The sequence below is a fragment of the Mobula hypostoma genome, chromosome 2, assembly GCF_963921235.1.
Source record: "Mobula hypostoma chromosome 2, sMobHyp1.1, whole genome shotgun sequence".
In the NCBI taxonomy this organism is placed as follows: domain Eukaryota; kingdom Metazoa; phylum Chordata; class Chondrichthyes; order Myliobatiformes; family Myliobatidae; genus Mobula; species Mobula hypostoma.
In genome coordinates, this window is record NC_086098.1 from 8653660 (window position 1) to 8667890 (window position 14231).

Consider the following 14231-nt stretch of genomic DNA (forward strand, 5'->3'; position numbering starts at 1 on the left):
GCCGCCGTCCCAGACAGGGTCAGCAGCTATGAATTCCTCGGTGTTACCATTTCAGAGAATCCGTCCTGGACCTAGCATGTAAGTGCAATTACGAAGGAAGTGTCTCTTCCTTGGAAGTTTGTAAAGATTCAACATGACATCTAAAGCTTTGACAAACATCCGTAGATGTGTGATGGAGTGTATATCGATTGTTCGCTTTTCATCTCATAGTCTTGATATTTATTTATTGTTTATTTATTTATTATTATTTATTTTGTATTTGAAGAGTTTGTTGACTCTTGCACATTGGTTGGTTGTCCATCCCATGGGTGCAGTCTTTCACTGATTCTATTATGGCTCGTGGATACTCAATCGTATGCCCGCAAGGAAATGAATCTCAGGGATGTAGGTATAGAGGAGATGTCAGGGGTAAGTTTTTTACTCAGAGAGTGATGAGTGTGTGGAATGGGCTGCCGGCAATGGTGGTGGAGGCAGGGTCTTTTAAGAGGATTTTGGATAGGTACCTGGTGCTTAGAAAAAATATAGAGGGCTGTGGGTAAGCCTAGTAATTGAAGGGCTTGCATTGTGCTGTAGGTTTTCTGTTTCTGTGATGTATATGGTGTTGGCATGTGGCCAAGTGGTTAAGGTATTGGACTAGCGACCTGAAGGTCGTGAGTTCGATCCCCAGCCGAGGCAGCGTGTTGTGTCCTTGAGCAAGGCACTTAACCACACATTGCTCTGCGACGACACTCGTGCCAAGCTGTGGTCGCTAATGCCCTTCCCTTGGACAACGTTGGTGTTGTGGAGAGGGGAGACTTGCAGCATTGACAACTGCTGGTCTTCCATACAACCTTGCCCAGACGTGCGCCCTGGAGAGTGAAGACTAACGGATGCCTAAAAAAAAAGAGCATCCTGATGTATGCATTTTGCTGTCTAGATGTTCCAGAATTGAGTGTAGAGCCAATGAGATGGCAAAACACGACATTTCAGGGGGAGATCCTTCAGCAGGACTATGGGTCAACTGTTATCTTTTCCACTGATGCTGCCTGGCCTGCTGAGCTCCTCCAGTGTTTTGTGTGTGTTGCCTGGATTTCCAGCGTCTGCAGATTTCTCTTGTTTGAGATGGCATTTGCAGTGGACTTGTTGCTCCTGTAGTCAAATTAGAGTGGATCCAAGTCACCACTCAGTCAGGAGCTGATATGTTCCAACACCAACCTCTCAAAACAATTCATCACTGTGTACACAAGTACCACTGGGCATTGCGTTATGCATTGTACTCTGTGTAGCATTCTTATTATGGTAACCAGTCACATGAGTGAGGCCATGGTAAAAGTGAAGGGAATAAGTCTCATATTTGTGCTTTGTTCATTGCAGTTTGTATTGGGACTGTCGGAGATCCTAACTTTTGTTGACCGCTCAATAACGCTTACCTTACACTTGAATACCTGTAAGTTTCATCACTTCAAGATTGTAGGTTTGCTAATTCCTCGACTTTTGGAGCAATCATTACAGGAGTGAGGGCGCTTCATGCAAGTATAACCAAATCAATTGCGTTGCCGGCAGAGGGAGTAGGTTTGGTTTGGCTGCCAAACATTTACTGAAAATTGCGCGGCACTTTATAATAACATGATGTAAAAGAAAATTATTTTATAGAAGCAGGGACTGGCGTTCCCCGTCGCTCGAGCAGCTCCAGGCTCCCGCCGACCCACCGCTCGAATTCAAATTCCGCGCGCGACACATGCCGGCCGCCGAAGAGTCTGCGCATGCGTTTCAGTCCCGCCGAGGCTTCCGACGGCGAACGAACTCGCTTCAGTCCCGTCCGCTTGCACCCGGCGCACGCGCAGTATAACCCGACAGCTACCAGGCCCGCAGCGCACGCGCACTGATTTCCCGAACTCTCCCTCTCTTCCCCAGCGCGAGCCAACGACGTCAGTTCCGGCAAGGCAGCGGCGGTCCCCGGATGTCTGCGGGCCGGATTAACCCCGGAAATGCCGGGTGAAGCCGGTGGGAGCGGAGCTCTGCAGCAACCGCCATCCGACCGGCCTCAGCAACCTCCGACACTTGCAGCGGCGCCGAGCCCCAGCAGCAGGGGCAGGGCAGGGCGGCCGGCGCCCCGACCCGATCCCCCGCTGCAGGGATGTCGGCCGAGATCATCGATAACCCGCAAGCGCTGCATTTCGAGGAGATCGACTACAATGAGATCGATGTGGAGGAGGTAAGAAGTGGGAGAGAGCCGGGGGGACAGAGTGAGGGCCACAGGCAGGCAGCTAGCCCAGGAGGGCCTGCCAGGGTAGCTCATCCCAGCCCCCGGCCTGTCCTCCTTAGGAGGGTCAGGAAACGGGTTAAAGTCCAGTGGTGAACATTTTAATTAGATTGTAAACAGGTTACTGGAAGGTACAATCCCTCCTGATTCGTGTTGTGTTGCTTGGTTTGATCATCTCAATGCAATAAAAGAATTACGGAGTTTCATTACATTGCTGTTATGTTAAGCAGCACTTTTAAGGAATGTTTGTTTTCACCCCACCCCACTTGTACAAGTATCTTTAAAATTCGAATTGGGTTTTATTCTATTCTATTATTTTGATCACTTTTGATCACAAGGGAATATTTGAAACTTTTCGCCTGTTTTCAATACTATTGCCGTACGATTTCATAACTAATATTTTCCCAAGTTTATGCATCTGTGATGTGTTTTGTGTACGCTGTCTGGCAGTGGAAAGACCTGTCAAGACGTGATGAGCTTTAGTTCTGAAGTTTGATGCTTTCTAACAGACTTGGAGATTTCAAAAAGTAGTCTGTGTAAACTGCCAGCTCAAATTACTGAAATGTTTACTTGTATTTGAGGAAGTAAACTGGAGTGTCGACAAAGCTTTGATATGCAAAGATCTAAATTTTAGAAATAAGAATAGAGAACTGAGATTCTAGATTGTTTGATGGTATTTCCAGTACACGAGTTTGAAGGAGAACAGAATAATTGTTACTCCAGATCTAATGGAGCTCAAAAAAATAAGATAACACAATAAAAAGCACATAAGGCGACAGGTTATAAGGAGGCATTGAGTATATTTAAGGCAAAGGTTGTTAGATTCTTGATTAGTCAGGGCATAAAGGGGTACGGGGAGAAGACAGGAGATTGGGGCTGAGAGAGAAATGGATCAGCCAAGATGAAATGGAGGAATAGACTTGATGGGCCAAATGGCCTAATTCTACTCCTATATCTTATGGTCACAGCTGATATTGATTGTATGTCCACAGGTAACTGACAGGAACTGGTAGAGATGGAGGAGTAGGTTGGTCAAGTGGAGATGTTGATCAACCTTATTGCTTGGGGACTGTTTTTGAGTCTGGTGGTCCTGGCACGGATGTAGCTTCATACCTGATGGGAGTGAGTGGAATTCTTCATGATGTTCCTGGTCCTTTCTCAGCTCCTTTCCTTGGTGGTGGGAAAGGGTACTATGAAGGGGTTGACATTTCATCAGAACAAATCTGTCAATAGATCATCATCCTGTGGCATTTATGCATTTTCCCTCTCATCAGGTGCCACCTGATTTGCTGACCATCTCCACTTAAATCCTTTCATTTCAGAATTTTAGCAGCTGCAATTCTTTCTGCCCCCCATTGCGTAAAAATTCGTTGTCCTTTTTAAAATGATATTGCATTAATTGTACCTAGCATGCATAAAAATGTCATTACACCATCAGGAATTCATGATGATTATGGTGCCCATAAATAACAGGTCAGTTAAAGTTTTATTTTAATTCCATGCATGGTAAAGTGAGCAAGAAGTTCATTTATGCACCAAAATTTTCATATTTATCTTACCTTTTGAATGCACGAGTATACCCTAGTCACTAACTGTTAACTCAGAAACATAAAATAAAAATGAGGTTAAGACTTTATCCTCATCGGCTGTCTAGATCAGGGGTTCCCAATGCGGGGTCCACAGACCCCTCAGTTAATGATAGGGGTCTATCGCATTGAAAAAAGTTTGGCAACCCTGGCTGGTTGGATAGCAAATTTTCAGCTGTGTTCAAGTTCTTGTAGACAACCTATAGAAGGTTCAGAATGATTTCTTCTTAGTAAGCCTTACCCTATTATTAACCTGGGGGGAAACTAAAAACAAAATTGAATGGTTATCATTATCATCAATACATGCTATGTCATACCAGAAGTGGTTTGCCATTGCCTCTTCTGGGTGGTGTTTACAAGGAGAGTAACCCCAACCATTGTCAATACTCTTAAGAGATTGTCTGCCTGGTGTCACTGGTCACGTAACCAGGACTTGTGATATGCACCACCTGCTCCCATGGCTTCACATGACTGTGGCAGGCTAAGCAGTGCCCAAGGGTGACCTGCAGGCTAGTGGAGGGAAGGAGCACCTTTCACATCTTGGGTAGAGACTTATCTGCACTTGATAAAGATTAAAGATGTTTCAGATAGTGGCTCAAGGTGCTTTAATCTTAAAACTACCAAGTCCAACCCATTAGTTACCTGATGGCACGTGGCCAAGTGGTTAAGGCGTCGGTCTAGCGATCTGAAGGTCGTTAGTTGGAGCTTTGGCTGAGGCAGTGTGTGTCTTTCAGCAAGGCACTTAACCACATACTGCTCTGCGACAACACCGGTGCCAAGCTGTATCGGCCCTAGTGCCCTTCCCTTGGACAATATTGGTGCTGTGGAGAGGGGAGACTTGTAGCATGGGCAACTGCTGGTTTTCCATACAACCTTGCCCAGGCCTGCGCCCTGGAAACCTTCTAAGGCGCAAATCCATGAGACTAACGGATGCCTATAGTTACCTGAAATGGATTTCCAGCAGAGGTCTCTGTGCAGCAGTTATGGTCAGGTGCCCTGGACTGCCCCTAATTGAGGTTGAGGTCGAATCGTTCGGACAGAGATGGTGCTCAGTACTTGGTGTCAGAGAGCTGATCGGAGGCTCGAAGTTTTCGGATGACTCAGAGTCGGACTGTGGTCGGGCATGGCAGGGAGAGTTTTTCTTCCTTCTCTCGTCTGCGTGAGATGTGGGATATTTGAGTGACTGAACTCATGTGCAGCTACTGTGCTCATGGACTTCTTCATCAAGTTATCGTATTGTTGCATTTTTGTAACTATATGTCGTAATTATGTGGTTTTGTTAGTTTTTTCAGTCTTGTCATATCATACCGGAGGAAATATTGTATCATTTCTTAATGCATGCATTACTAAATGACAATAAAAGAGGACTGCATGTCTTCATAATCTTATCCAGTATAAATCCCTGACTTCCAATCTAAACACACAAAGTACTGGAGGAACTCAGCAGGTCAGGCAGCAGCTGTGGAGAGGAATAAAGAGTCAAGGTCCTTCTTCAGGATTTGTTGATTAATTTAGTTTGGATTGGAGATTAAATTTGTTCTTTTTAGACACGATACAATTTCTGAATAAATTTTAATAGTTTAATTTCACAAAACAAAGCCCAGTTAAAATATCAAGCCTTATTAACTTAAGTTTGAGGTAGGACATTTCTGCAGTGCTAATACAGGTTCCAGTTTTTAAAATATTACTGAATTTTGCAAAATTCCATTCCGTGCAAAATGAATGCCAACAAAATATGTCTAGTAGTAAATTTAAGTTAAAAGCCAGATATATTTGGCTTAGTGAACATATACAGTAACAAGGAATTTTTAACAGGATTGTAACACGGTCTTACAACTGCTTGACAAATGCAGATTTTTTTATACAATGTTCCCTCTGTGGCCTCATTATAGCATTTGTTTCAGTGAAAACTGAAAAGGGGAATTTTATCTTCAGTATTTGTTCTTGATACCATTTGATAGACAGATTATTACCAAAGTTGGATCTAATCAATTGCTCAGTTGACATCAGGGACATCAGTGCTCATTTGTGTTACCATTCAGGTTTGAGATATTTAGCCCTCTTGTGTGTTTCACACATTGGGAGTCTTGTATTAGTGATATTCCAAGTATCATAGTGTTGCAATTACTATTACTTCCAGAGAATGCAGAAAAAATGCCATCTGAATGCCAGATCTCGGGAGACAGACAGAGGGAAGGGGCAGGAGTCAAATACAAGAGAGTACTCCTGTGGTTGCCCCCCCCCCCGCTTAACAATAAGTACCTCTGTTTGGGGTGGGGGATCTGCCTCAGGGAAGCAACAGTGGTCACGCCTCTGGCACAGAGTCTGGCCGTGTGGCTCAGAAGGGTAGGGAAAGGAAGAGGATGGCAGCAGTGATAGGGGGCTCTATAGTTAGGGGGTCAGATAGGCCATTCTGTGGACGCAGGAGAGAAACATGGATGGTAGTTTCTGATCGCGTCCACGATATCTTGAAGTGGGAAGGTGAACAGCCAGAGGTCATGGTACATATTGGTACCAACGACATAGGTAGGAAAAGGGAGGAGGTCCTGAAAGCAGACTACAGGGAGTTAGGAAGGAAGTTGAAAAGCAGGACCACAAAGATAGTAATCTTGGGATTACTGCTTGTGCCACGTGACAGTGAGTATAGGAATAGAATGAGGTGGAGGATAAATGCGTGGCTGAGGGATTGAAGCAGGGCGCAGGGATTCAGATTTCTGGATCATTGGGACTTCTTCTGGGGCAGGAGTGACCTGTACAAACAGGACAGGTTGTACTTGAATCCGAAGCGGACCAATATCCTGGTGGGGAGGTTTGCTAAGGCTATTGGGGAGAGTTTAAACTAGAATTGCTGGGAGGTGGGAACTGAACTGAAGAGACGAGGAAGGGGCGGTTAGCTCACAAATAGAGAAAGCTTGTAGGCAGTGTGATAGGGAGAATAGGCAGGCGATAGAGAAGAGATACGCTCAGACTGATGGTTGGAGATTTGTGTGTTTTAATGCAGGAAGCATCATGAACAAAGCGGATCAGCACTTGGAGCTATGATGTTGTGGCCGTTACAGACTTGGATGGCTCAGGGGTAGGAACGGTTACTTTGAGTGCCAGGCTTTAGATGTTTTAGAACGGACAGGGAGGGAGGCAAAAGAGTACTGTTGATCAGAGATAGTGTCATGGCTGCAGAAAAGGAGGAAGTCATGGAGGGATTGTCTACTGTCTCTGTGGGTAGAAGTTAGAAACAGGAAGGGGTCAATAACTCTACTCAATCCCACGGTGTATTGGACTTCATCAACTGTGGGATTGAGTTCAAGAGCTGAGAGATAACATTATAGCTATATAGGACCCTGGTCAGACCCCACTTGAAGTACTGTGCTCAGTTCTGGTCACCTCACAGGAAGTATGTGGAAACCAAAGAAAGGGTGCAGAGGAGATTTACAAGGACGTTGCCTGGATTGGCGAGCATGCCTTATGAGAATAGGTTGAGAGCGACATAGGATGAGAGCTGACCTGATAGAGGTGTATAAGATGAGAGGCATTGATGGTGTGGATAGTCAGAGGCTTTTTCCCAGGGCTGAAATGGCTAACAGAAGAGGACAGTTTTAGGGTGCTTGGAAGTAGGTACAGAGGAGATGTCGGGTAAATTTAAAACAAAAATCTCAGAGAGTGGTGAGTGTCTGAATGTGTTGCCGGTGATGGTGGTGGAGGCGGATACAATAGGGTCTTTTAAGAGACTCCTGGATAGGTACATGAAGTTTAGAAAAATAGAGGGCTATGGATAACCCAAGGTAATTTCTAAAGTAAGGACATGTTTGGCACAGCTTTGTGGGCCGAAGGGCCTGAATTGTGCTGTAGGTTTTCTATCTTTCTATAAACAACCCTGACATTCATTTTCTTGCGGACCTACTCAATAAATCCATAATAGAATAACAACCGTAATAGACTCAATGAAAGACCATACCTACTTGATCTTTCAACCAGTGTGCAAAAGACAACAAACTGCAAATACAAAAACAAAGAAATAATATTGAGAACATGAGATGAAGTCCTTGAAAGTGAGTCCATTAGTTGTGGAACACACATCAAAGTTGCTGGTGAACGCAGCAGGCCAGGCAACATCTCTAGGAAGAGGTACAGTCGACGTTTCAGGCCGAGACCCTTTGTCAGGACTGAATTCCTGTTGTTTCCATTAGTTGTGGAATCAGTTCAGTGTTGGGTTGAGCAAAGTTATCCTCTTTGGTACAAGAGCTTGATGACTGAGGAGTAATAACTTTTCCTGAACCTGGTGGTGTGAGTCCTGAGGCTCTTGAACCTTCTTCCTGATGGCAGCAGCAAGAAAAGAGCATGACCTGGGTGGTGAGGGGCCTTTGAGGATGGACGCTGATTTCCTGTGACTGCATTTCTTGTAGATAAGCTCAATGGTGGGGAAGGCTTTACCTCTGATGGGCTGGGCAGTATGCACTAATTTTTGTAGGATTTTGTGTGTTTCTATACCAGGCCATGATACAGCCAGTCTCAAGGTCCTAAGGATGTAGAGGCCCTGACATGTTTCTTTTGTAATTGTACTCACGTGCTGAGCCCAGGACACGTCCTCCGCAATAACACCACCAAGGAATTGCTAAAGTTGCTGACCCTCTCCACCTCTGATCCTGTGATGATGACTGGTTCATGGATCTCTAGTTTCCTCCCCGGAAGTCAATAATCAGCTTCTTGGTCTTGCTGACATTGAGTAAGAGGTTGTCGTTATGGCACCACTCAGCCAAACTTTCATTGTTAAAAGAACATAACAATAGTTTTAACCTATTGGCCTTGGAACATACTGGGGAAAAAAGAGGAAGTTATTGGCAATAATTACATTATGTGATTCTAATGATAGTATTCAGATGAATCTGGGTGTTCTCTAACAAGAGGCAAATATAGAACGTAGCTATGCAAAAGTAATAAGGAAGGCAATTAAGTGTTCGCATTTATGTCAAAAGGCACAAAAGTAGGAAGATTTGCTGCAAAAGTGAGGTCTTTGATCATGTATTTGCAGATAGTTTTGGAGTTATGAAAGAAGGGTTCACTAGATTGCTACAACAACACATTTTGCAGATACTGGAAGTCCAGAGTAACACACACGATGCTGGAGGAAATCAGCAGACCAGGCAGCATGCAAAGCGAAAACCAATAGCATGAATGGCAGCAGTGCTTCACTACCAGATGAACTCAACGCCTTCTATGCACGCTTTGAAAGGGAGAACACAACTACAGCTGTGGAGATCCCTGCTGCACCTGATGACTGATTTCAGTGTCAGAGGTCGATATTAGGCTGTCTTTAAGGAGAGTGAACCCTTGCAAGGCGGACGGTTGTGATGGAGTACCTGGTAAGGCTCTGAAAACCTGAGCCAACCAACTAGTGGGAGTATTCAAGGACATTTTCAACCTCTCACTGCAACGGGCGGAAGTTCCCACTTGCTTCAAAAAGGCAACAATTATAGCAGCGCCTAAGAATAATAATGTGGGCTGCCTCAATGACTATCACCCAGTAGCACTCACATCGGCAGTGATGAAATGCTTTGTGAGGTTGGTCATGAATAGACTGAACTCCTGCCTCAGCAGGAACTGGACCCATTGCAATTTGCCTATCGCCACAATAGGTCAATGGCAGACTCAATCTCAATGACTCTCCACCTGGCTTTAGACCACCTGGACAACACAACCACTTATGTCAGGATGCTGTTCATTGACTATAGCTCAGCATTTAATACCATCATTCCCACAATCCTGATTGAGAAGTTGCAGAACCTGGGCCTCTGTACCTCCCTCTGCAATTGGATCCTTGACTTCATAATCGGAAGACCACAAACTGTGCGGATTGGTGATAACATCTCCTCCTCACTGACGATCAACACTGGTGCAACTCGGGGGTGTGTGCTTAGCCCACTGCTCTACTCTCTATATACAAATGACTGTGTGGCTAGACATAGCTGAAATACCATCTATAAATTTGCTGACGTTACAACCATTGTTGGTAGAATCTCAGGTGGTGATGAGAGGGCGTACAGGAGTGAGATAAGCCAACTAGTGGAGTGGTGCCACAGCAACAACCTGGCACTCAACGTCAGTAAGACGAAAGAGCTGATTGTGGACTTCAGGAAGGGTAAGACAAAGGAACACATACCAATCCTCATAGAGGGATCAGAAGTGGAGAGAGTAAGCAGTTTCAAGTTCCTGTGTGTCAAGATCTCTGAGAATCTAACCTGGTCCCAGCATATTGATGTAGTTATAAAGAAGGCAAGACAGTGGCTATACATTATTAGGAGTTTGAAGAGATTTGGCAAGTCAACAAATACGCTCAAAACCTTCTATAGATGTACTGTGGAGAGCATTCTGACAGGATGCATCACTGTCTGGTATGGAGGGGCTACTGCACAGGACCGAAAGAAGCTGCAGAGGGTTGTAAACCTAGTCAGCTCCATCTTGGGTACTAGCCTACAAAGTACCCAGGACATCTTTAGGGAGCGGTGTTTCAGAAAGGCAGCGTCCATTATTAAGGACCTCGAGCACCCAGGGCATGCCCTTTTCTCACTGTTACCATCAGGTAGGAGGTACAGAAGCCTGAAGGCACACACTCAGCGATTCAGGAACAGTTTCTTCCCCTCTGTCATCCAATTCCTAAATGGACATTGAATATTTGGACACTACCTCACTTTTTTATTGTATTTCTGTTTTTACATATTTTTTTAATCTATTCAATATACTTAATTGATTTCCTTGTTTATTTTTTTTCTCTGTTAGATTATGTGTTGCATTGAACTGCTGCTGCTAAGTTTACAAATTTCACGTCACATGCCGGTGATAATAAACCTGATTCTGATCTACGAAAATGAAGAGTCAGCTATTCAGGCCAAGACCCTTCTTCAGGACTGGAAAGGGAGGGAGAAGACACCAGAATAAGAAGGCGGGAGGTGGGGGGGGGGTGAAAAAGGAAGCTAGCTGGAAGATGATAGGTGAAGCCAGGTGGGTGGGAAAGGTCAAGGCTTGGAAAGGAAGGAATCTGATATGAGAGGAGAGATGACCATAGGAGAAAGGGAAAGAGAACGAGGACCAGGGGAGGTGATAGGCAGGTAGGAAAAGGCAAGAGGACCAGAGTGGGGAATAGAAGAGGGGGAGGGGGAAGGAAAATTTCTTTACCAGAAGGAGGAATTGATATTCATGCCACCAGGCTGAAAACTACCCACATGGAATACATGGAATACTCTTCCATCCTGAGGGTAGCTTCATCATGCACAAGAGGAGACCATGGATTGACTTGTTGGAATGGAAATCAGAATTAAAATGTTGGGCAACTGAAGTTCCGCTCTTGCCAGATGGAGCAGAGGTGCTCAATGAAGCAGTCCATTAATTTACGATGGGTCTTACTAGTGTATAGGAGGCTGCATCAGGAGCACCAAATACAATAGACAATTCCAGCAGATTTGTGGGTGAAGTGTTGCCTCACCTGGAAGGACTGTTTGGGGCCCTAAATGGACGTGAGGGAGGAGATGATTGGGCAGGGTAGCACTTTAACATCTAAATTACTTCCCAAGGTGCAAGCCTGAGGAAAAATGAAAAAGAATCACTGAAAAATCTCACTCATTGTACTACCCTGTCACTGCACAACGTCCATTAGATCAGCTTCCCAACCTTTATTTTTAAAATGCCATGAACCCTTACCGATGACAGAGGGGTCTGTGGGCCACAGGTTGAGAACCCCCGAGTTAAATGGTCTGTTGATAATTGAGTTTGTTCATATGTTCACATTTATTTTAGTTTGATTATTGACATTTGGGCATGTGACCATTCTGCTAAATGTGAATTGGTCATGGCTGTTTGCACTGTTGTTTTGTAAATTGTTGGTTGCTATTGTGTTGTCTTATGGTATTGCACTCTGTTTTGTACTTGGCACTGAAGCACAATCAGTGGTATGTTTCAAATACTGGCAGTAAAGTGATTCTGATTGGGACTTTAGTTCGGGGGTTTAGATGAATGACTGGTAATTTAATTGAAAAATAAGATTTTTTTTGGAGAGCAGGTACCAAATGGATGATTCCTTTGGAGGAGAAAGTTAGAATTCAGTGGCATAGTCACAGGATAGTGTTTCTTGCTTAATACTGTGATTAGGAGAGAATTCTTCTTTGGGGTCATAAATCTTTGCAGTTCTCTAACTTGAAAGCTGTGAATGCTGTGTCATGCATATTCAAGGTTGTGGCAGATTATTAGTTTACACAGGATTAGAGAATTATAGGGATTAGACAGGAAAATGAATTTGAGTCCAAGAAAAGATCAGTCGAGATCTTTTGAGTGAAGGAGTCAACCTGTGGAGGCATATGGCCTGCTCATATCCTGCGCTCTTTTTCTACCCAACTGCATGGAATTAAAACTGTTATTCAAACCACATTATCAGTATAAAATTACGTATTAAAGTTTTCAGATTATTTTAGGTACAAAAAGAAATTATACACAAGAATTAACTTTATCATTACAGGTCGACCTTCACTAATCCGGCACCATTGGGACCTGAGGAGTGCCGGATTAGTGAAAATCTTGAATTATAGAAGGATCACATCATCACAACACATAATCAGTGCCGGATTATCGGAGGAACCGGATTACAGGTCGTCGGATTAGTGAAGGTCGACCTGTACCTGATTTCAACATCATCTTGCTATTACATATTGTCAATGACAAATATTCTTAGTGTTAAATTCTTTCATGATTTTATTCAAATTATATTGTAGATTTATAAAATTTAATGTTTAAGTATTCAATACATTTTGATTAAATGCTTACAAACAATCCAATAACAGAACAACTTTACATGCCACGTAGGATATCGCTTGGGATTCGTATGTATTTTTGTCAGTCCAAAAGGTGAAAAGATGTGTGGTAGAATGAAGGAGAAGCAAAGTGACTTGTATAGATAAGTTAAGACATTTTAATGATGGAGCAATTTCCACATCTTTCAAATTAACATTAGGTTGCAAAACTCAGGCTGAGTTTGGGTATAGTTTTAGAAAGTACAATGTATATTGGACTAATTTCAATTAGAAAGGATCTTAATAAAATCTAAAGATACATTAATTTCTGTTGACCATTTCTGGTTAATCTCATTTGGACAATCTGTTGCATATTGATATTCTACTGATAAAATTGCACAATTAGAATTTGAAGGGAGGCTTTTTATTTGTATTACTGACTACTGATTGTACATGTAGCATTTATATTTCAGTGCCTATAAAAAGTATTCACCTGCTTGTAAGTTCTTATGTTTAAGTTTTACAACATTGAGTCACAGTGGATTTTATTCGTCTTTTTTGACGCTGATCAACAGAAGACTCTTTCGTGTCAGTGAAAACAAATTTCTACAAATTGAGCTAAATTTATTAGTTATTAAACACAAAATAATTGATTGTATAATTACTCACCCCCTTCAAGTCACTGTTTAGCAGATGCCCCTTTGTCAGCAATTGTAGCCTTGAGTCTGTGTGGATAGGTCTCTATCAGCTTTGCACACCTGGACACTGCAATTTTTCCCCCATTCTTCTTCACAAAACTGTTCAAGCTCTGTCAGATTGCATGGGGTTCATGAGTGAACAGCCCTTTTCAAGTCCAGCCACAAATTCTCAATTGGATTGTGGTCTGGATTCTGACTTGGCCATTCTAGAGCATTAACTTTGTTGTTTCTAAGCCATTCCTCTGTAGCTTTGGATTTATGCTTGGGGTCATTGTTTTGCTGGAAAACAAATCTTCATCCAAGTCACAATTCTCTTGTAGATTACATCAGGTCTTCCTCCAGGATTTCCCTCTATTTTTGCTGCATTCATTTTACCCTCTACCTTCGCAAGCCTTCCAGAACCTGCTGCGGTGAAGCATTCCCACAGCATGATGCAGCCACCACCATGCTTCAGCCCACTACCATGCCTCATGGTAAGGTGGTAAGGATAGTGTGTTTTTGATGATGTGCAGTGTTTGACTTATGCCAACATAGTGTTTTAGTCTGATGGCCAAAAAGCTCAATTTTAGTGTCTTCAGACCATAGAACCTTCTTCCAGCTGACTTGAGTCCCCCCAGAGATGTGCCTTCTGGCAAACTCTAGCTGAGATTTCATGCAAGTGTTTTTCCCCCAATGATGGCTTTCTCTTTGCCATTCTGCCATAAAGCTCAACTGGTGAGGCACCTATGCTACATTTGTGTGTACAGTCTCACCCATCTCAGGTAAAGCTTGCAACTCTTCCATAGGTGTCATTAGGTTTCCTGGTAACCTCTCTCACTTGTCCCTTTCTTGCATGGTCACTCAGTTTTTGAGGATGGCCTGCTCTAGGCAGATTTACAGCTTTGCCATATTCTTTACATCTCTTGATGATTAACAACTGTACCAAAGGAACATC

At 43.5% G+C, this 14231-nt stretch overlaps 1 protein-coding gene across 4 annotated transcripts in view; it reads left to right on the forward strand.

Annotated features, from left to right (window-relative positions):
• The first annotated feature begins 1917 nt into the window (after positions 1-1917).
• The window catches only part of map3k7 (mitogen-activated protein kinase kinase kinase 7), a 167986-nt gene continuing 155672 nt past the window's right edge, over positions 1918-14231 (forward strand). For all 4 annotated transcript variants that reach the window (XM_063033250.1, XM_063033257.1, XM_063033277.1 and 1 more), the window contains exon 1: positions 1918-2194. In XM_063033250.1, coding sequence (XP_062889320.1) covers positions 2117-2194 — 78 coding nt within the window. In that variant the 5' untranslated portion in view covers positions 1918-2116. The remainder of the gene's footprint in view (positions 2195-14231) is intronic.